Source organism: Caretta caretta, chromosome 15 (assembly GCF_965140235.1).
Source record: "Caretta caretta isolate rCarCar2 chromosome 15, rCarCar1.hap1, whole genome shotgun sequence".
Taxonomy (NCBI): domain Eukaryota; kingdom Metazoa; phylum Chordata; order Testudines; family Cheloniidae; genus Caretta; species Caretta caretta.
Window position 1 is genome coordinate 15845975 of NC_134220.1, and position 23723 is coordinate 15869697.

Sequence of the window (23723 nt, forward strand, 5' to 3'; positions counted from 1 at the left end):
ATTTAAAGTCATTTTCAGGGCCTCTCACATCAATACTATATATGTACATGGATTGGAAGCATGTATCTAATGGTTAGAGAAAAGGGACTGAGAACTGAGATTCTGTTTCTCTGCCTAACTCTGTTATTGGCTCATTGTATGACCTTCAGAAAGTCATTCAAACTCTTTGCACCCATCTATCTAAGGTACTCATATAACCCCCATTACTGCTGGGTCTGAGCATCTCACAATCTTTAATACATTTATTCTCAGAACCACTGGGAGGTAGGGCAGTGCTATCCCCTCCATTTTACAGTTGGAAATGTGAGGTACAGAGAGACTAAGTGACCTGACCAGGGTCATGCTGGAAGTTTAGGCCCCGCTCCAGCACTCCAGCCGGGGCACAGGGTTGGGGACTGCACCATGCGGCTCCCAGAAGCCGCGGCATGGCCCCACTCCAGCCGGGGCGCTGGGTCAGGGGCCACACCACACAGCTCCTGGAAGCCACGGCATGGCCCCACTCCGGCTCCTGTGCACCTCCACCCCAGCCGGAGCCCTCCCCCACCCCAGCCTGGAGCCCCCTCCTGCACCCTGAACTCCTCATTTCTGGCCCCACCCCACAGCCTGCACCCCCAGCCGGAGCCCGCATCCCGTCCCGCACCCCAACCCCCATTTTGTGGGCATTCATGGCCCGCCATACAATTTCTATTCCCAGATGTGGCCCTCAGGCCAAAAAGTTTGCCCACCCCTGCACTAAACCATACTTCCTCTCAGTTTACCCATATGTAAAATGACGCTAACAAACACCTGCTCCCCCACAGGGGAACTGTGGTGTGTAAGTGTTTGCAAATATTCTTGAGATCCTTATATGTGTGGAGGAAAAATTCAGTGGACTCAAGTAGGCCTAAACTTCTCAAGTAGGCCTAAAACTTTGGTCAAGCTAACTGTGTATATGAAGCATAATAAAAGAGTGTGGAAAATTCCATTAAGGTGTGATTGCAAACAGCACAGCTTAAAAAATGTAACCATAATAGCTAGACGTTAGAAAAAACCATTAACCGCAAAGAAAACACCGGTCAATAACAGGAAAAGCTTGTTTTTGCTAAACTCCAAATAAGGCAAAGCTACTGTTGAAACTTGCACTATATGCCAAATAAGTAAAATACTGTTAAAGAAAGTGGGTTTAACAAATTGTGGTTTTCAGCAATATAAGCGCCTGTATTTTCTGTATACGCCAGAGCAGCTTCAGCTGACTCTCCCTGTATGCACATGCTTGAATAAATGGACGTCAGGCTTTGTTCTGATCCAAACACAATGAGTGGTTAATTTTTCCACGACATATGAAAAGAGCTACAGAAGCAGTCTTAGGGCAAGTCCACAGTACAAAATTAAGTTAACCTAAGTTACATTGACATACAGCCACTGCAATAATTAAATCGCTTTTGCGTGTCCACGCTATGCTCCTTGTGTCAGCAGAGCATGTCCTCACTAGCAACATTTGCATCGCTGCAGAGAGCGGTGCACCACAGGTAGCTATCCCACTGTGCAACTTGCCACCATCTAGCACAGGGTGTTTTGGGAAAGGTTTGCAATGCCTCATGGGGGCAAACGAGTTTTGCAGGGGTGACTGGGAACATGATTTCAACGTTCCATAATGCATCCCATAATTTTATTTGCATCCCATAATATTTCACCCCTCCTTTCAAAAGCCCCCGCAAACAGCGTTCCGTCTAATTTTTCCCATGCATGTGCGGAATGGATTTTGTTATGTGCACCAATATGGAGGTGGTGTGTGACACCTTGGGTGGGCCCAAGGGGTTCGGAGTGTAGGAGGGGGCTCAGAGCTGGGGCAGAGGGTTGGAGTGCAGCGGGGTGAGGACTCCGGCTGGGGGACCTGGTTCTGGGGTGGGAAGGGGGATGAGGGGTTTGGGGTGCAGGCTGCCCCATGGCTACAGTGGGGAGAGAGAATTCCCCCCAGGTCTCTCTCCCCGCAGGAGCACTTGGGAGCACCAGAACCTGGGCTGGAGGGGAGAGGCGCCGCTCCCCACCATGGCAGCTCCGGGGCTGGGGCCGCGGGATAGGCGCCTCTCCCCTGGCCACGACATAGAAAGAAACAATTCAAGGTTGTCGATGGCATTCACAGACCAGCTGCAGATGGTGGAGTGCTGGTTCTGGGCCCGAGAAACAAACCATTGACTGGCGGGTTTGCATTGTCATGCAGGTTTGGGAGGATGAGCAGTGGCTGCAGAACTTTCAGAAGTGCAAGGCCACATTCCTGGATATGTGTAGCGCGCTCGCCCCAGCCCTCCAGCACCGTAACACCAAAATGAGAGCTGCACTGGAGAAGTGAGTGGCGATGGCTGTGTGGAAACTTACATGAGCATATGCAGATAGAGCAACTGAACACTGGCATTGTTTTCCACAAGCGATAGTCCTGAGGGTAACGCAAGCTGCAGACCAGGGTTGTATGCTGCTAGTAATTGCTGAGTGGCATGGGAAAGTGCGGGAGAAATAAGGCAGCTCCGCCCAAAAAACTTCAGCAGAGGATTGCAGACTACCCAGGAAAGTTTCCTCAAGATCTCTATGGAGGATTCACAGGACATCTCGGTGCACATAAACTGTTCCGCAGGGCCCTTCTGCCTAACTGTATGGGGGAATGCAAAGCAAATAGTAATTCTACCTCTCTTGGTAGTTTCACTACCTCTTTTAACCTAAGTACATGCGTCCCCGCAATATTAAAGCAAACTACATAATTATCAAAGGTTCCTTCCCCTGCATCAGGCTCGCCTATGCTGGGCTGACTGTAAGGACTGGCTGGACTGTGCAGAAGTCAAGAACAGGTCCTGGCTTGCTGCGCCATTGTATCTCCCGGTCGTCTGTCCCTCATACTCCTCTTCCTCGTCACTGTTCATGGCAGAGGCCTATGACTCAGGCTCCCCTGAAGTATCCACAGGGCTCTCAGGAGGGGTGGTGGAGTCTCCACCGTGGACGGCATATGGCTCTTTGTAAAAATGGCATGTCTGCGGCTCCACACCAGAGCGACTGTTAGCCTCCCTGGCCTTCTGCTATGCCTGCCGCAGCTCTTTGGCTTTCACGCGGCACTGCGGCGGGGCCTTCTTGTAGCCCTTCTCCTTCCTGTCCAAAAGATCTGGTTGTAGATATCGATGTTTCTAGGCTCAACCGGAGCTGTGCCTTCTCCCCCGTAGACCCAAGACATCTACCACCACCTGTGCACTCTAGGCAGGAGCATGTCTGCAGCGTGAAGCTGGCCTCGTTAGCTGGGTAGTTGCTAGGTGACCTCTCCACGCTGAGCAAATAGGAAATGGAATTTCAAAATTTGCAGGGCTTTAATGGGGCAGGGCGTATACCTGTGTGCCTGGCTGCTGGGCAGTGGAGTTCAAAGCGGTGACCAGAATGGTTGTGATGGGGCATCGTGGGACACCTCCTGGAGGCCACTGAAGTGGACGTAAGTAACAGAGCGTCTACACTGACAGCGCATCGACCTAACTACGTCGATCTAAGCACTACATCTCTCATGGAGGTGGAGTTATTAAGTCGGTGTAGCGGGCAAGTTACATCGGCGGGAGCAACATTTTAGTGTTGGCGTTTACAGAGCTAGGTCGATGTAAGCTGCCTTGCATCAACGTAACACTGCCACTTCCCGGATCCCAATAAGATCAACGTAACACTGTAGTATAGACCAGGCCTCAGAGACAGTTGAACTAAAGTTAATGGGACTCCATGTGGGAGCAGACAGAACTCCACATGGATATGACTACTTGGCAGATCAGGTGTTAAGAGAATGGCAGATGGGGAGCTAATTTACATAACCTGACCCTGACCAGCTCTGTCACTTACAGCCACAAAGCTGGAGATTTTATTTGGGATGGGCTTCTACAAAATGCTGACCTTCCTCTGAAGCCTTCAGGAGCCACAAATAATTTTTGCACAACTTTATAAAAATCAGCAGATACTGGTAACCCATCTAGAGGGTTGAAACTTTCCCTAAAATTCAAAATTAGGGTAGGTGGGATCCACACGCCCAAGATTTTACTAAAAATCATGCAGTTGAAAAGGTGAAAAGAACTTGCCTCTTCTATTTTTTAAGATTGAAAAGGGCTTATACAACAGGTTGATAAGATTAATTTACAAAGCATTTGTATTTTTTTTAATAGAAGAGGCGATTTCTTTTCATCTTTGCAACTGCATGATTTTTACCTACTCCTGACAGAAAGAAAGAGATGAAACTGTAAACTACACAGCTCAGATGGGTAAATTCTACTGCTTTTATCAGTTCAATATTTGTTCAGAACGGCATCTGTAGCATCGGTTAGCTATTCAAGATCATGGCCACAACTTGTGACACTGGTGAAAAAGTGAAGAGATACAAATTGACATCTAGAGAGACAATACACATGGGGGGATAAAGACAAAACATACTTCCAGGCAAACTGAAATAGCTCATTCTCTGTTGGACAGGAAGGTTTTGCTTCCTCCCAAATGAACTATTTTTCAAAATGTACAAATGCTTTGTAAATTAATCTTTTATTGTTGTATAAGCACTTTGCAACAAACTGAAGAGATGCACCTCATATACATGCAAGGTTTCAGAAACTATAATGCTTAAAAAAAAAGGTGTGGGCTGGGAATCACTTATGACAGTTGTGATTTTCAAATAAATAATTTGAGGGGAGCACAAAAATTGCAAAGCACTGAAAAAAGAAGTGGGAGAGCTCCAATTCATAAAAATGACGGCTTATTTTCTATAGCTTTCTTCTTGTCACTCAGAAGAACAAGGCACATGGTAATAACATGACACTTGTATAGAGCTTTCCATCCAAGACACTTGACTCACAAAGCATTTTGCAAAGATTAAATCCTCCCCTCACCCCATGAGGAGAGGTAAAGTTCTGCCTCCTTTCATACATGGGGACACAGAGGCACAGAGGTTAGAACCTGCATGCTATAGGCCTGATTTTCAGAGATGTTGCTATCAGAGAGAAATATATTACTAGATAAATATATTACTGGGGCTTCATTCTCCCCTATGCCAAGCTCTATGCAATGCAGGACCAGGGGCCACTGTAGAGTTAGTCCCATGGGGACCTTATGCCAGTAGAGGACTGGCAAAGCAGAGCTGAGCTCTATTCTGACCTTGGTCCCTACTTTGGGGGTGGCGATGGTTGGAGCAGGAGTTGGATCTGCTGGCTTTATACCATTGCGGAATTCCCATCTGTCAGGTGGATTCTCTGTTGGGCATTTGCAGCCAGCAGCATGACGGGGCTGGAGCACAAGAGAATCTAGCTAATTAAATTTCCTGATCAGGTACAAGTAGCACCACTGTAACATTCCAGCTCTGCTTTAAAAACACGTATAGTCTCTTCCCTTTTCCTTCATCAAAGTGGATGGGATATTAAACCTGCTTTTGTCCATGCACACTTTTTCCTTTTGTATTCAGAACACTGGGAATACACAACAGCTGTTCCATTTGCACAGGAACCGGCAACATTCTAGATACTGAGAGAATTATTCACAATGTTTAGCCAGTTTGTTATTATGAACAGCAGGAACAGATAGATCATGAATGTGAAATTCATTTTCAAAAAATTAATCATGAGAAAGAATGGCCATGATTCAGCTAATTGTTTTGAATATTGCCTTTCTGGGTGCTTATTTTGTTAAGGAAAAAATATTTATTTGCAGCTTTGGGAAAGGAAATAAAATCTTTCCCAACTGTGTTCCTGAAACATTAAGTGCAAGACTTATGGAAATTAGCTCGGCCTGCTAAACAAGTATTAAACCTTCAAGTAAATGTATATCTAACTACTGTGGCTGCACACAGATGAGCCACTGAGAACCCTTCATTCCATGTTATATTTAATCTTTCTTGTTCCTCAATGCTGTAGTTTCCCGTGAGGTGAACTGTTTCCCAGCACAGATTACTGGCCATTTAAATTTATTACTCAAATTACAGCAGCTTCATTAATGAAACATTAACAAGAGCAATAGAGAGACAACAGTACTACATTCAAAAACTGTCAGCCTGCCTGCCAGATGGAGCTAGTCTAATCTTAAAGATCTATAAAAATTTAGAGAGAGTAACATTGCTACTAGCTTGGCTTATTTTATTTTTTACATTTATGAAACAAACCTTTCTTTAGCTATATAACTATGTATGGATTATATATATATTACACATAGGTTTAATGCCTCTTCCACTGAAGAATTTAAACAGTAGGATTCTCGTTAAAACAAAAATCTCTTTTGAGGTTCTTTTAGTCTGAAGTCCTCATATTAAGGGCTGTACCCAGAAACAGCACAGGTTGTTTAAAGAGACAAACTCACAAGGTCTGGAGTCTCCCTGTAGTCAAAGATCAAACCCTTTTCATTAGTAATGGAGAAAAAAATACTTCCATAATCTCATATACAATTTATTTTTATAGAACAACTGATATCATGTAAGCCAGCAAATTACTTTCAAATATACCTTGCAAGAGCATTAAGTTTCCAGGGAAATTGATGTTTTTCCAATCCCTGCTCCTTTTCTAGTGATGAAATCATTAGGAAATATTGTCATTTTAGCTTTAGGAGATGCATCTGTCCAGGACTTGCCCGGCTCCAGCCAGGGAGCGGGGTTGGGGGCTTGCCCCGCTTTGTGCCACTCCCAGAAGCAGTGGCATGTCCCCCCTGTGGCTCAGCATGCTGCCCCCGCCCCAAGCGCCGCCCCCGCAACTCCCACTGTACGGGAACCACAACCAATGGGAGCTGCAGGGGTGGCGCCTGCAGACAGGGCAGCGTGCAGAGTCACACCTCTGTGTAGGAACCAGAGGGGGCACATACCGCTACTTCTGGAAGCTGCTTGATGTTAGCGCTGCCCGGAGGCTGCACCCCTGACCCCCTCCTGCCCCCCAACCCCATGCCCCAACCCTGATCCCCCTCCTGCCTTCCGAACCCCTCAGTCCCAGCCCGGAGCACCCTCCTGCACCCTCAACCCCTCATCCCCAGCCTCACCCCAGAGCCCCCATCCCCAGCTGGAGCCCTCACCACCCCACTGCACCGCAACCCCCTGCTCCAGCCCAGAGTCTTCTCCTGCACCCTGAACTCCTCATTTCTGACCCACCCCTAGAGCCCTCACCCCAAGCAGGAGCCCTCACCCTCTCCCGCACCCCAACCCCCAATTTCGTGAGCATTCTTGGCCCGCCATACAATTTCCGTACCCAGATATGGCCCTTGGGCCAAAAAGTTTGCTCACCCCTGGTCTACAAGCATGCTCAGTCTCCAGAGTCAAACCACTGCTCTCTACAGACCTCGCCAGAAAACTCAACAAGCCCCAGTTCTGATCTCAGGAGTACCTCCAATTAAATCTATTTTAGGGTTTAAACAGCCATCCATCACTGTAGTATCTAAGCACCTTCTACATAAAATCTCAATAGCGATAGCCACGTTCTAAGTGGATTTCATGGAGTCTCTGGCACTTCTCCCTTTATGAGGTCAAAACTCTGCTTAAGGTAAGGGGGGAGCTAGAGTCTTCCTCCCAATGGAATAATGTAAAATCAATGCAAGATCAGAATCAAAACCAAGGAGTGGCTTTGTAGACTTAGGAGGGAGAGTTATTGCAGGTCCTTGTGAACGTGCAAGAATTAAAGGGCAACTAGAGGGTGTGGATGACAGAGGGATGGAGGTAAAAGCCTTTCATTGATGTAGTACATCATAAAATGAAGAAATAAATCTAATTCGTTTCACATCAGCAATTAGAAGAGGCAATGATGAATTTAAGAACTGCCAAAGGCATCAGAATATCAGGTCTATTCAAAAAGTTTCAGGCTATTCCTTTTCCCTGTGTAGACCCTGAGACATTTTGGTGCCCTACGCAGCCTCTGCATTGCGGGGCGGGAGGGCTGCACCCAAGGTCTGTGGGGAGCAGGAGCAGGCTTGGGGGGGCACGGGGGAACTGCCCCCCAGCACGAGCCGGTGGAGCGGAGCAGGTTGGGGCCGGGTTGCTCCACTTCCTGCCGCCCGGTGAGTGCAGTGCAGGCCTGACCCCTCACTCACAGGGCGGTGGGAAGTGGAGTGACCCGGCCCCAGCCCGCTCCGCTCTGCTCCCCTGGCTCCCACCCTTGGGACTTGGGGGGAACCAGCCCCCAGCACTCACTGGCGGCGTGGAACAGGTTGGGGCTGGGTCGCTCCACTTCCTGCCACCCGGTGAGTGCAGGGTGCGCCCAACCCCTGCTACAGTCCCCCAGGACGTACCTCAAGGGAAGGGGTGGAGTGGGGGCGGGGCTGGGGCAAAGCAGAAGTGGGAAGAGGTGGGGTGGGGGCAGAGCAGTGGCAGGAGCTTTGGGGAAGGAGTGGAGTGGGGGCAGAGCAGGGGGCGGAGCAAGGGTGGGAAGAGGTGGGGCAGGAGAAGAGCAGTGGCAGAAGCTTTGGGGAACGAGTGGGGGCTGGGGCAGAGCAGGGGCGGGGGCTTTGGGGAAGGAGTGGAGTGAGGGTAGGGCTGGGGCGGAGCAGGGGTGGGAAGAGGCAGAGCGGGGGCGGAGCAGGGGCTGGGGTGGAGCAGGGGTGGAAAGAGGCGGGGCGGGGGCGGAGCAGAGGCAGCTTTCCTGGCTGGCTCAGCCAGCTGGGGAATCTGGCTGACCACTGGAGCAGCACGCAGCTGTTTAGGGCACCAGGAAATTTGGGCAATTTGATGCCCCAAATTTCCTCGTGCCGTACACAGCTGCGTAGTTTGCATATGAGTAAGGACAGCCCTGCCTGCAAGATGCCATTATGGAGGACTGCAGCTGGGAAGCAAACATTTCCACCTGATAACTGCCAGGAATTCCAGCCCCATTACTATCTAGATTACAACGAAGATTCCTCGTCTAGCTGCAATGTACAGCAGATTTATCTCAGGATAAACACTGAATTTGGTTATGCTGTGGTGAACTTTTACGTCCTCTCCTCTACACATGTGCATGTATAAAGCTGGCCTTTTACTAGTTCTGGGAAGCAGGATTTAGTGTACAGCTAAAAAGTAAACAATGTCTGGGACCAAAGTGCAGCTGGGGATGTTAGTAACCTTATTCTCACAGGAACACTGTGCAGTTTCTACTAGACATAAGGCAAAAGTAGAGCACCGCACTACTTCTATTCTAATTCCTCTAGGATTAACCAACCATGCATCTCACAGCCACAGAGGAAAAAATAAACTACGCAAACTGCTATTGTTATTTGGGGGAGAAGGAAATGAGAATAAAAGGAGGAGTTACTCTAAGTTTCATATCATATAAATTATTTTTGGTCAAGGTAAAACTACTATCAGATTTCGGCCTGCTATTTAATGCCACAAAATAAATGTCTGGGCTCAATATTTCCCTGTTTTTAAGGCATTTGGTCTATATTGCTCTCATGCTGAAAGATAAATTTAAACTGTGATGAAAGCTTAAAGCAGGGGTGTCAAAAATATGCCCCACTGGTCAGATCCAGCTTGCTTGACAGACTAGGTTTTACGTGGCACCTTTTCAAAGCCATTGCACAGGAGTAGCAGGGGCATCTGTTGTTTTTAAGATGGCCCCACACATTTCCTGTGCTATGCAAGTAGTTCCTCTAGACACCAGAGAAACAGGGGGAAAACAGCCCAACAGAAACAGGACAAAGAAATCTGGAGTTTAACACAACACATTGTTATTCTCTGATGTATTTCATTCAAGAAATTCCATCCAATACAATTATTCAAATCTCTCGAGATGTATCAACTACTATGTCACTGCTATTGGTTAGTAAATTAGCTGTGCCCTTTTTTTTAAAAAAGGGATCTGAAAACTAAATCTACTTAGCTTAAATGACTGAAATCCATCTAATTAGATTAAACAAAAACTCTAGCCATTGCACAGTTCATGACCTAAAAACCTCCAAGATTTTCTTAAAAGGTCAGTTGAGGACAGAAACCAAATGTTCCCATAGCTAGTGAATGGTGCCTGCAGGTCAGAAGTGGGATTCAGAGAACGGGGATGTTTGAATGCAATCCACATTAAACCTGGGCCCCAGGACTCAGCTTTCTCTGGGAACCCCTAACATTGCATTAGCGCTGAATTCAAGAGTTTTAGGTAAGAAACTTGGCTCTTTTAGCCTGGGTAAAGATTTGGTTGGTTTGGGTTTTGTTTTGGTTTTTTAACTTTGTTTTTAAACAATACATCAGCAAGTAAAATTACAGAAAAGATGACAAACATCATACACCATGAAAAAAAAGAAATGAATAGACTGCAACAAACATGTTGCCTATTAAATAGCAAAAAAAGTAACTTAAATCACCTTTAGTCATTTCAATTATCTAATATTCATGGCTACTTATTCTGTATCTTAGTTCCTGATAAAATGCCACACTACAAACCCAGATTTCTAGTGTACAAAATAAAACAAGTTTTTCCATTTCTGTCTGGTAAATTAGTGATCATCCACCATTTCTGGTGGCGGGGAGGGAAAAGCACTGGAGTTATTGTAATCCCCATTAACAAGGAGAGATAAAGTTTACTGTGCAGCATATTTTACAGTCCATTTCCCAAATATTAATTGGTCATCAAGTTCCAAAGTAATGTATAACATCCTGTCCATAACAGATCAGAGGCAATCACTGAACTCCTCATTCCTCTTCTTACAGTGACAAAGCTGCAAGTCTCTCCTCAATTTTCATCCAGCAGATATAAAGCAGAGTTTGCACCCCAAAGAGTATTACTCTTATTGATGAGGGCCGGGTGTGGACCAGTCGAAAATGGCCACCTCTCATGCCCAACTGTTCAAAAGTCAAGAGATGTAAAGTCCTTCCTTCTTGCCTCTACCATGAAACAGGATTATCAACCAATGTAAATTTTCCTCCAGTCTTCATGGCATTTAGAATTCTCTCCCTCTGACCAACACTAGAGAGGGTGCCTATGACAGTGATGCCTCTATGGTCTTCTCTATGGATTGGATTTTCCATCATGTTCAATTTAAGTGCCTTTGAAATAAAGTTTCTCTTTCTCATGAATTCTTTGAAAATAGAGGGCACAAAATACCAAACATGCTTTTAATAAGCTTGTTTATTTCACTGATTTTTCCCTTGGCTAGTCCCTCAGTGTTATCCAAACTGATTTCTGATTTTTACCACTTAAGTGTCTTGCAACCAAATGCTCAAGAAAACGTGCTGACAATATTAAACACAATCAAAAAAATCTTTCAGAGATTCATTTGACCAATGGTTCAGAGACTTTCACAAGGATGAAAACAATTCAAGTTCTTTGCAGACCCATCTTCAGACAAACTCAAAAGAGCAGAGGCAAAGTAAAGCTAAAGTTGACTGACTTAAAATGCTCCAATCTAAGTTTTGGGAAGGAAACAACGAATTTCCACAAATGAATTCTAAATTTTTGGGGCCCTGATTTAGCACCGGAGGTCAGCTGGAGTGTGTGAGTAACAGTACATACGTTTAAAAGACACTAGGGGCCCAACATTCTCAGCGGAAGGTCTTTGCATTCTGTCCACACTTCAAGCTGGGGTGTAAATCCCAGCTTGAGGAGACAAACCCAAGCTAACTCTTATTGAGCTAGTGCTCTAAAAACAGAGTGCAGCCCTGGCAGTGTGAACAGTGGAAGGAGCTAGTCTGCCCGAGCACATGCCTACCGTCTCAGACAGGTAAGTACTTCAGGTGGCTAGTGCCTCCTGTTACTTTGCCACAACACTATCTTTGGCATGCTAGCTTGATCACAGCTATGGATGTCTCTTCGAGCAGGGAATTACACCCCCAGCTCAAAGGGTACACATACCCTTAGTCTGACTCTGATTAGAGACCAAGTTCATTAACCTGTAGGTCACAGTGACAGGAAGGGAAGAATGGAGGCAGGTGGGATGCTGTTTTGAAGAAATTAATGTCTCCTTTTGCTTTATGCAAACACACACACACAGAGAAGTGCGTAACTGGCAACACTTTTGAAATGTAGAGTACATTTTCAAAGGCTGGCAGTTAGGCACTTAACTCCCACTGATTTTTCATATTGGCAGTACTGAAAAATTTAACCAGCTACTCATACTGACTAAATTCTGCCTTTTTAAAATCCCTATAGGAAGCAGTCTCCTTTGGTTTCTGTGCTGATCAATTGTATTCCTAAAGTCATACGCCTAGTGCATTTTCTGAAGAACTGCAAAGTGGAGTACAATTTAAAACTTGTTGTGAGATCCCAGTTAATCATATCCAGTTGCTCCCACTCAAGTTGGGAGCATTTATTGTGCAAACTTTGCAATTCACATTTAAAGGCATTAAAATTATATACTCTGTTTTTTTAAAGTCCACAGTAACATCCATAGGCTGAACACTTCCTTTGAACACGAGCTCCAGGTTGACATGACTGTGTTAGATACTACACAAAGCATGGCATGAGATTTACAAGTTGAGGCCAATCCTAAGAGAGGTCTGAAAATTCACCTAGAGAAAATGTATGATCTTAAATAAGGATTGAAACAAACCACTCCTACTTTCTGAGATTTTTCTAATGCAGATATATAGCCTGTCGGGAAAGTTTCAGAATTGACCAAATGACTCAAGGAAACCCCCGTGAACACCTACCTTGAACAAACAAGCTCTTGGGACAATGAAACTAGTCTATCATATAGAATTCCTGAAGCTACAATGAGCATGGATTTACACATACCACTCTAATTAGCATTATCAGGAGTAATAGGCATAAACACTCATGCCCCACGAGCCCTTATTTTTTGTGGGGGAGGGATAGCTCAGTGGGTTGAGCATTGGCCTGCTAAACCCAGGGTTGAGAGTTCAATCCTTGAGGGGGCCATTTTGGGATCTGGGGCAAACATTGGGGACTGGTCCTGCTTTGAGCAGGGGGTTGGACTAGATGACTTCCTGAGGTCCCTTCAAACTCTGATATTCTATGATTCTAACTATCCAATCTTGAGCATTTTTCTAATGTGGAGAAGGGAGGCCAGAGGCTCTTAAGAGACCCTTCACTTAACACATACACAGAGTTAAATACCCAGAACTTAAGCTGAGCCTTGTTTTAACTCCCTAAGACAACTGGCCCAGACAACTAACACTTCTGAACACAGGATAGAGAAAACATTGCAATTATCTCTAGTTCGGAGTTTGAACTCTCCATGTCTGCACTGGAGGTTTTCCAATCCATCTGTCATCTCGACATCTACCTATCTGCTGCTGAGACCCAAAATTCCTTTCTTTCCATAATTCTCAGGGTAAGGTAAGGAACACTACAAGTATGTCTTCCTTCTGTAGTGAAGTATAGACTCCGTCCAAAATACTGAAAAACAATTTTAAAGAGTACTGGTGACTCTCAGACCCTTGGGCACTATGAACTCTCTGCTCCAACCATCCTCCACTCCCCTTCAATCGTTCTCCAACTTTAAGTGCGTGGAACTTCCCACTTTTTTCCATGAAAAGATCACTACCACATGAATGTCACATCTGCCAATTCTTCTACCCATATGTCCCCATCCATTGTCCTTCTACTGGTCTCTCCTAACTTCCTCCTGGTGGCATCTTTGCAGCAAACTTAAACTTCTTAAAATTCAATGCTATTCTTTGTTAAATTGTTTTCTGCTGCCTCCGAACAGATATCACAAAAGAGACAAGGGCCACAGCAATCAAGTCATGAGTAAAATTTTCAGAAGTGCCTAAGTCTCTCTTAAAATTGGAAATTAGGACCCTTTAAAAAATGTTTACCCCATGTGCTTATGCATTTTTGGCATGTGCTTCACAAATAAAATATCTGAGCTTTCAACAGTATTGTCAAGAAACACTTTATAATTTTCTCAAGTAGAGAGCCTCCGGCCCTCCCCCCAAAAAAAGAGATATGGTGCCAACTAAGAGGATGTACTTGTTTTTCCTATTTGTAGCCTTTGTGATTTTCCCCATCATCTGGTTGCTTTCTGATAAAGGAATAATTGACAAAAACCAGCAGGTTTCCTTAGTGGGGGATTTTTGATAAATTCATTTAATAAAAAGTTCTAAGATACAGATTAATTTTATTTGTAAAATATTATAGTTTCACTGCCCTGAAATGAAATATATAAAAGCTCCGATTTATGGATTAAAACCTTGTCTAGGTTTTTTAAAATAGATTCCAAGGCCAGAAAGGACCATTGTAATCATTTGTCTAAGAGTCTGACGTCCAGTACAAGACAGACCATAGAACTTACTCAAAACAGTTCTGCTGTCCTAGCAGTTTTGATCATCTCTTTTTTTTCTACTTAAATTCTAGTGTTTTAGCACTACTCAACCAGTACTTCTCTTTGAAACAAGAGCTATCCATGATTCTTACAGAAAAAACAGAGTGCAGTAGTGCAGCAGGAGACTGTGCCATGTCAGGATTGTAGCCCTTCTATGTTGATACCAACAGGTCCTGCCCATAGACCCTAAAGTTCAACTTCCCACTTAACTTTCTAACAAATACTTCTTTAGTCATTCTGTGGTATGTGACTTATACCAGGACTCTGAAATCATAACGTTATTTATCCTGAACCTTTAAATGAGGCGTTGGTTTGAAACATAATCCAGGCCTTTTTCAGAGCTACTCAGAGAACAAAATTAAGCCACTTTGTGAGCAGAACAGAGCTGTATTTCATGTTAAATCTGTTATTTTTAAGCAACAACACTGCAGTTAACAAAACAAGGGAAGCTCAGGACTGCAGCTGTGTTCAACAACCCAGGCCCTCCGCATACAATGGCTCCACATTTGAAAGCAACAGAAAAAAAAAACCCCCGAGGTTTAATCAACTGCAAATGAGAGCGAGTTTAGAATATTTTGATTATAGCATTTAAACTTGCTGCTCTCAGAGTATTAAAACAGTTATTTTATACTTCTTGTTCATTTGCTTTATGATGTGCCGAAACAATTACAGACAGGGAAGAAGCCTAGAGAGGTTCCCCCCACCCCAACCTTTTTTTTTTTTTTTAAATAAATGTCTTTGTTTTTGCATCACTCAATATACTCATCTCAGAAACAAAGACAAAAGATTCAGCAAGATGATCTCAATCTTGTTTTTTTGAAAGGCTGCATGCATATGCACTGTCAGAAACAGAAATAGTTGTAACTATTTGCTCATCCTATGTACATCAAAAATAGTAAGTATGATCAAAGATGATTAGTGCTTAATGAAGTATAAAAAGATCAAATGTATCAATTAGATGACAATAGCAAAATACTGACTGAATTAAGCAGACAAAAAATTGCTTTGTGAAACTAAAACCCGCTGAAGTTATACCACTCAGCTGTGCAGAAGTTTCTAGGTAATCAAGAACAAATCTTGAAGATTTTCCCCACAGTTGATTAAATTGTGTAATATTAAAGAATATACACAAACAAAATAGGCTTAAGAGTCCTGTAGGAGCCTAGCACTTTTAACATCTCATCACATCAAGTGTTTCAAATATGTTTTATTTCTGACTGGAACCAAGTTAAGGTCTTTAAAAAACTCAGGCCTGATGAAAGTGAGTCTTGTTGCTTCTTTATTTGAAAAGTTGATTTCTGCAATGTCTGGATTCTCCTGAACTGCAGCAACTGTTTGAAGAGCTGCTAGCACCGTCAGAGACATTTGGGTATAAACTGACAGTTTTACGAGAGCTGCTACAGGCTTCATAAACTCAGGCAGGATCCCCAGGTCTATAGTAGATTCAGATCCAATTAAAATGAAGTAAATGGAAGAAAACAAGATGAAAAAAATCAGAGACTGTTCTTTCTGGTTTGGGATTCCATCCTTCTATCAAGCTCTCTTCTAAAATGAAAAGATACACATTACGATTTCCCCCCCAGCCTTATTTGCATTAAATTCTTAACTTTCACTCAAAATTGCAACTCCTCCCTAAACCTTCAACATAACTGCTTTGCCAGCTTTGGCCCTCTTTTCTACAGATTGTTAATTATGCTGTATTTCATGGTAGTTTTATGATTTGCACAAATGGAGCTTAGAATGACACCACCAAGTTCATTTTCATTCCACAACAAGATTTTAACTCCTGCCTATAGAAGTGAAAGGCTACTGGGGTATACCACTAACCCATTCAAGTACCTCTAGTCCCCTAGCACTTCTTTCACTTCTTTTTTTTAAGATGTTCCTAATTATGCCTTTAGATACCTTCAAACCAATAGTCATCTTCTAATGGCATCAGACCATATTTCACTGGACAGTCCAAGAGTAACAAAACGTATAGTAAGTAACAGATCTTTTCAATGGGCTTCAGCACTCAAGACACAGAATCCCTAACCACTCTGATCCGGCAGTTGCATAATCCCTCATTAATTTTAGCCCTTTATGCTCATTAGGGGTAGAGTCTTGGCGAGTCCAAATATATCTGAATTGATAACTAAATAATACATACTACAATATTTAACAATTACATAGACATTCCTTTGGATGAATAGATTGTGTGAGCACAGGAATTGTGTGTGTGTGTGTGTGTGTGTGTGTGTGTGTGTGTGTGTGTGTGTGTGTGTGTGTGTAAGCAGCACCCGTGTAACTTAGCAGTAGAACAGAATCCTGGGGCCTGCCTGACAAGCAGCTGTGGACGCTGGCTGACATTTGATAGTGAGCAGGCAAAACTGACTTGTACAGGTGTGTGGCGAGCCAATTTACAGCAGCAGGTAAGCTCATAATGTACCTTATATAGAACAGGATGGTCAATGCCCTGAGGAGCCTTCACTGCAGTAGTAGGAGCAACTCTCATATATGTCTATTCTAATCTTTTTGCATCTCTACAGCGGCTATCACCATTGTATCTAGATCACAGAGGCTAGGAAAGAAGAACAGCCAGGAAAAAGTAGTAACAAAGTAATCCCTAGAAGTTAGAAACAAAAAGGGAAGAGACCTGTGCCTAACAAGGGGATTAATTCTGGGGGAATGAATAGTATTTGGCCACTAACTAGGCCTCAACAGGTCTCTAACATTTCATTAATATGGAATAAAGAGAGAACTTTCCTTTAGTCCATAATATTTTTTCCTTCTTATAACACAATCCCAGCACACTGAACTGTGAACAAGACTCATGGAAATTCTCTCAATACAAACCAGCCAGTAACACATGGCTTTATGCAGCACTTTATATTTACACACACTTACCTGTTCCTGTTCCAGTAGGATCACCTCCTTGGATCTGCAGAATGAAAAACAAAACAAAACTATATCCTAAAGCATACTATAGTAAAATATGCCTAATATTTATTAGAGACGAGAAATAAAATATTTTCACAAAAGAGAAATTCTGCTCAACCTTTCTTACTACTAAATGGTGTTGTGTTGGCAAGCTAGTAAACAGAAAACTCAAATTAGTTTGGGGCTCCTTTTATCAGTTGGTTGTCATATGCTCCTGGAAAATCATCTAGCAGAGTGACAGGTTTATAATAATAATAGGACTCCTGTGGACAAACAAGGAAAAATAAATGAACTGTGTCTTGTACAGGTTAATGGAAAAATATCTTTTCCATCACCTGCTGTGACCTAAGTTACCCAGTCGATGATGCGCTGCATTTAAAGTTTGAAAAGTGTTTAGTTTTGCAATCAAAGCTCCAGCAAGAAAAAAGAGCTTTCCACACTTGCTTCCACCTTTCTGGCACTATATTCGTTTTATGAGTTGTAAGAAAAAATCCCAAAATGAAGCCAAACCACCAAGATATCCATTGTTTATGTAGGACCTATACAAAAACAATATTTTGGATTTTATTGCTCCAAAGTCAGCAGAGGGAGCGTGCAAGTTAGCTAAAATCATAGCGAAAGCACAAAAAAGCACCATTTTAATTTTGATATCAAACATAAACCTAGGAACACAGTGCTGCCAAATGGAGAAGTCACTTTCTTTTTTTAGGACCACAGGACCCAATCTAAAGGTCACTGAAGTCACTGGAAAGACTCTCATTGACTTCAGTGGGCTTTGGAAAGTAAGGGCTTGTCTACAACTACCGTACGGGGTCGATCTAAGATACGCAACTTCAGCTATGTGAATAGCGTAGCTGAAGTCAACGTACTTAGAGCTACTTACTGTGGTGTCTTCACTGCGGTAAGTCAACAACCGATGCTCTCCCGTCGACTCCGCTTCCGCTCCTCGTTCTGGTGGAGTACCGGAGTCGATGGGAGAGCACTCAGCGGTTGATTTATTGCATCTATACTATACTAGACGCGATAAATCGACCCCCACTGGATCGATCGCTGACTGCCGATCTGGCAGGTAGCGTAGACAAGCCCTGTGTTGCAAAACTAGTTACAGTATCTTGTTCCATTTAAGGGAACGTCTGCAGTGCCCTAAGCCAGTGATTCTCAACAAAGGGTATGCATATCCCTGGGGATACGCAGTGGTTTTCCAGGGGGTACATCAACTCATCTAGATATTTACCTAATTTCACAACAGGCGAAATAAAAAACACTAGTGAAGTCAGTACAAAATAAAATTTCACACAGACAACGACTTCTTTATACTGCTCTATATATTATATATATGGAAATGTATGTACAATATTTATATTCCAATTTATTTATTTATAAATATATGGTAAAAATGAGAAAATAAGCGTTTTTTCAGTAATAGTGAGCTGTAAGCAAGTAGTTTTTAAGTGAGATGAAACTTGGGGCTATGCAAGACAAATTAGACTCCTGTAAGGGGCCCAGTAGTCTGGAAAGGTGGAAAGAAACTGCCCTAAGCTGTTTGAGTGGGCGTAGCATCATTATAAATGGTTTGATTTTAAGACCTATGCAAATCAATGCTAGCATCTTTCCATGCATTTTAAGGAGCTGGCATGGTAATGAGGTGCCACAAGGGTAACATTTGAAACAATTATTCATTCAAAACTAAAAATGCAGCAGGTGAACTATTTACTTGGCATGGCTAGTAACCAAATCGAAAGTTTTGTTTTAATTTTCAAAATTAAATCTCACATTGTAAAACATGTTTTTTTCAGAATATCAGAATGGGTCACTAAACGAGTCTCTTAAATAAACAGGTTCTGAAAACCTTTGCTGTGGGATTATGGTTTGATACCTTCATGAAACTTGACCCATGCTCATAGAAGTTCACAAAAACAGGCTGAGGTTATTCACTTGGGTTTGATCCTGTACACTGCTGAGTACTCTGGGCCCCAATCCAAGGTACTTAAGCACGTGCTTAACTTTAATCATGAGAGAAGTTACACAGAAGTCAATGGGACTAATCATATGGTTAACTGTAAGCATGTACTTCAGTGATTTGATGGATTGGAGCAGAGTGCTCAGCATCTTTTAGGACTGAGTCTTTGGTTGGGAAACCCTCTCTTCCCAAGCCAGCATACCTTACTTCCTCTCCAACAGCTGTCCTCAACCAAAGAGGTAAGAAAGGAGGTGGATTTCAATTACTTGTATGGAGAGAGGGCACACCTTGGGGCAGGTTCCCCCTGGAGGTTTGAGTTCAATTAACACTCAAACAAACCTTCAAGAGTTAGCTGGTTTTCTCTAACCCCTGCATACGAAACCACAGAGATCAGTCCCAGAAGTCCCTCAGAAACTGGCTCCCTGATTGTTTCAGCTAGGGCTATGAACCTCACTAAATGAAGTTCAGATACTCTGGATGTAAAAATATTTATCTTGTAAACCAAGTGTCAGCTGAATGGGATTTAAATGGGCTGAGATATTACTCACCCAGATCAGGGTTTTGAGCTCAGTGCCACTAATGGTCAGATCCAAAGCTCACTGAAGACAATGGGAGTCTGGCCAATCAGGGATTTCAACGGGCTTTGAATCAGGCTCTGAGTGACAGTACTCTTCAGTGACAGCTGCTAGGTGATCAAATTTATACATCTTGCCCTCACTATATGAGGATAATCCTTGTTTCCAAAATACATTTTTCATGACCATCTCTAGTGTACACCTACTTGCTCCAAGGAAGTAACTAGAATTTTAAATTAACACATTAATATATTCAACTCCTATTTTGGGGGAATGAGGGTGGCAAAACCTATCGTGCATTATGTAGCATTTGTTCAACACTCACCACAAAATTACGAATTGACCTGTGAAAAATAGTTCCATCATAATAGTTCTTCTTGCATAGCTTGATGAAGTTTTCACATGCTCTGGGTGTCTGAAAAAGATTAGGTATTTAATGAAGCAATATCTTTAGACAGTAAAATCAATGATTACATTGTTAAAAATAATTGCATTTTGTCTGTGCCTGTTATAAAGGACTAATTAGTCAGGACTCTGATTAAGAGTTCCTTCTAGTTTACAACAAAAAAAAATCCTATAGAAGAGCATATTGTATATCAGAGAGACACATTCTACAGCAATATGTCAAACGTAGTTCTCCCAAGTGGCATGGAAGGATGCTGAACGTTATTCTCATTATGTATTGTTTTATTTTTAGAATATTTCCCAGTGAAGACAATGACAATAAAGAGGACAATCCTGGAGACCAAATTCATCTATTTATCCCTAACCAGTCCCAGCAACATGCCTCAATCCTTTTTCTGATGGGACTACTTCCAGATTTGAAAGAGTGGTTCATTCTTCAGACTCATTCAGGCCTTGACATCTTTGCTGAACAATTACAAAAGGGAATACAATCATGCCACTTAGGATAGTGTAGTGTTGTGTTGTGCACCTGACTACTAAGAACTGGACTGGCACCACAAAAGTCACTATATTTTATATTAGTCTGTTCAAAGAAATTGATGACTTATTTTCACAATCTAAAAGTAAATCTTAGCCAGTTATGTTAAATACATTGCATATTTCTCCTTTGCTTTTACATTGTGAATGAAAGATATTTATCCTCAATCATGGCATTCAAACACCACTTAGTAAAAGACTACAGCACAGATGACCTCTGATACTCCAAATACTTGTCTTTCCTTTATCAATAGTTTCTTTTTTCTGCAGTGCCAGGATGGAATCCATGATAAGTAGAGAAACAGCCTCTCTTAGTTTGGACATGCTTTCCCCCCTCAGTTGTAAATTATGGAAATACTATGAATCCTATTTCATAGAAGCAGGTCTTAAATAAGCTGAGCTGTAATAGGCTTTAGAAATATTCTTATTGCGCTCTGCATGTGATAATAAGCCCCCAGCATGAGCACAAGACTCTGTAAATTAGCAGAGATAAGCTTTCAAGAGTTGGAACCTCTTTCTGAATAAAACTGATGCATTTAGCATTGCCTTAACCAAGTATGGCTCATCTGTAATGTTGCTCTGAGAACTCACCAGTGACAGAGGCAAGACTCAGGGCAAGTCTACACTACTGTGCTACATTGGTGCAGCTGCGTCTTTGTAGCGCCTCTGGTGAAGATGCGCTATGCTATGGGAAAACGTTCTCCCATCAGCATAATTACTCCACCTCGGTGAGAAGCGGAAGCTATGTTGGCGGGAGAGAGGGCTTTTTCACACCCTTGAGCAAAGTAAGTTATACCGACTTAGGCTGTAGCGTAGACCTGCCCTCAGTCATGAACATAAAACTTATAAAACATTATTACAAAAATAAGGCACGCTCGCACATTCTACAAATAAAATTATATATATATATACACACACACACACAAAAGGTTGAATGATCTCTCCGATCCCTCTCCCAAAGAGAAACTGTGCTACAGTACAGCCTCAGTTATCTAAATCTCAATAGTCTAAAACTCCCTGTTACCTGGAAACAGGGTCATGTTCCACATTGTCTATGAATTACACTGAAATTTCCCGTGATTAGCCACGCATTCTTTGTCCTTCATGACATCTGGATAATCAAGGCTGTACTGTATTTCCTCTTAAGTCTACCCAACATATAGAAAATGAAGCAGCCAGCTACAGCGAAAGACAAACTAGCTAGTCTTAATTCAATCTAATGCTACCTCTGATCTCAGCCTTGCAGTGTAGCTTATTATTAGATTAAAATATCTGTTTTATGACAGAATGATACTTTATCATATATTTGTGCAACATCCTGAGGGCAGCTTATGTCACACATAACCAATAATTTCAAACAGGAATGTCTATATATATGTTTCAGTGTTTATAGTACATCTAAAGCCTTTTTTGAAGTTATATACACAGTTTAAAAAAATATGCTTGTAAAATTTGACCAAGGAAGAATCATTTGTGTGTAACAGAAAATACCATACTAGAGAGTGCTATATTAGAATCAAGAATGGAGAAGCTATGGATCATGAAAAATGCCTGTAAGGACAAAACAAGCACAGAGGTTTTTGCACTTTTAAAAAGAAAAAAATCCTTTCTGAATCAGAAATTGAATTGGCAGCTTTTAGCCTAAGGCAGTACTCCCTCATGAGAACCAAAAAACTCTTTGGAGAGAGACAGTTAATTAGTTCTCTTGGGGGGCATAAGGCAACCTGTAATTAAATTTTTAAGAAAATGAAATTAGCTGAAAGTTGAAGCCCCGCAGGGAATACGGAATTTAGTGCCAAACTGTTTTAAACCAATAATCAATGCACAGAATGTTGATAAGACACTTGCTACATAAATTAGGTATTTACTTTGAAAAACATGCTCTGTAAAATATAGGTGAAAAATACTTTTTCTGCTAATGAATTTTTTATTCACAGCAGGACCTGTGATGACCCATCTCTCTGAATGGGTTTCCAGTTATTATATCTCTTCTCAGAAACTAGGTGTGTGTGTGCAGCTATATAAGAACCATTTACTGCAGGGTTTTCTTTAAATAATTGCTACCAAACTGGTTCCCATGGCACCTCATGCATCATACAACAGACATACACTTCCGCAGGTAAACAGTATCTTAGCAACACTACTGTTACCATTTATGGTGGGCTTTTTTGTACAGGAACCAATAAAAGGTTTTCATTAGCAGACACTAGTTTCAATCATGTGGCGGACCCTAATGCTTAACTTGTTTTTTCAAAAACTACTGATAATCACAGCTTGAAGCCTGTGGTGATAATTGGGCCACAAACGTACCCGAGTTGTGAATTTAATTGTAAGAAGTGAGTGAAAGTTCATAAAGTGTCACTAATAACTGTTTTATAACAACAAACACTGATGGGAAAAGATACAAAAGGGAGATGGAAAGCCTGAATTAGTCCAAACAAAAAGTCTTACTGATATAACTCAAGGACTGTGTTAAGATCATGTTTGGTAAATAAGAAAAATATAGAACCAGAACTCAGTGGTTGACGTGTCAACAAATTGATGTGTCAGACACTAGGCTTAACTGGTGGGCAAAAATAACGAGCGGATGATCTATTGCCCCCATCACTCCGTCTTGGTACCCTTAAAGTGTCTATGGGGATGGGGGCAAATTGGCTAGTGGAGCAAGCTTTACCATCAGGCTGCCACACAAGGCCTTCATCATCTTGATCCTTTCCTAACCAGACCAGGCCAGAGAGAGGGACCAAAAGACATTGCCACCTCTGCTGATTCCAGCTGAATCGCAAGCCCCACCTGTGATGAAACGGGATCAGACTTTAAACAGCAACAACAGCTCCAGCCAGGGCCGTCCTTAGGCATGCACAGAATATGCAGCTGCGTAGAACACCACGTAATTTGGGGCACCACATTTCGTAGTGCCCTAGGCAGCTGCATTCTGCGTGTGCAGCGCTGGCTCCAGCAGCCAGCCCCATCCCCCACCCTGCCCCCATTCGACCCCTTCCCCCAAGCCCTGCTCTTCCCACCCCTGCTCCGGATTTCCCAGGCCTAACAACTCAGATTGTGTTTGGACCACAAAAATGAGTCAACATGTGGCCCATCTGCATGCTCTCCCTGACCCTTGGGAAGGGTATACTCTT

General features: G+C 42.8%; 1 protein-coding gene across 1 annotated transcript in view; it reads right to left on the minus strand.

Moving 5' to 3' along the window:
* Positions 1–23723, minus strand: part of PPIL2 (peptidylprolyl isomerase like 2) — a 114796-nt gene that overhangs the window by 23512 nt on the left and 67561 nt on the right. The window contains exons 13-14 of the mRNA XM_048821949.2: positions 19970–20059; positions 17077–17110 (exon numbers count right to left, since the gene is read on the minus strand). Of these exons, the coding sequence (XP_048677906.1) occupies positions 17077–17110; positions 19970–20059 (124 nt within the window). The remainder of the gene's footprint in view (positions 1–17076; positions 17111–19969; positions 20060–23723) is intronic.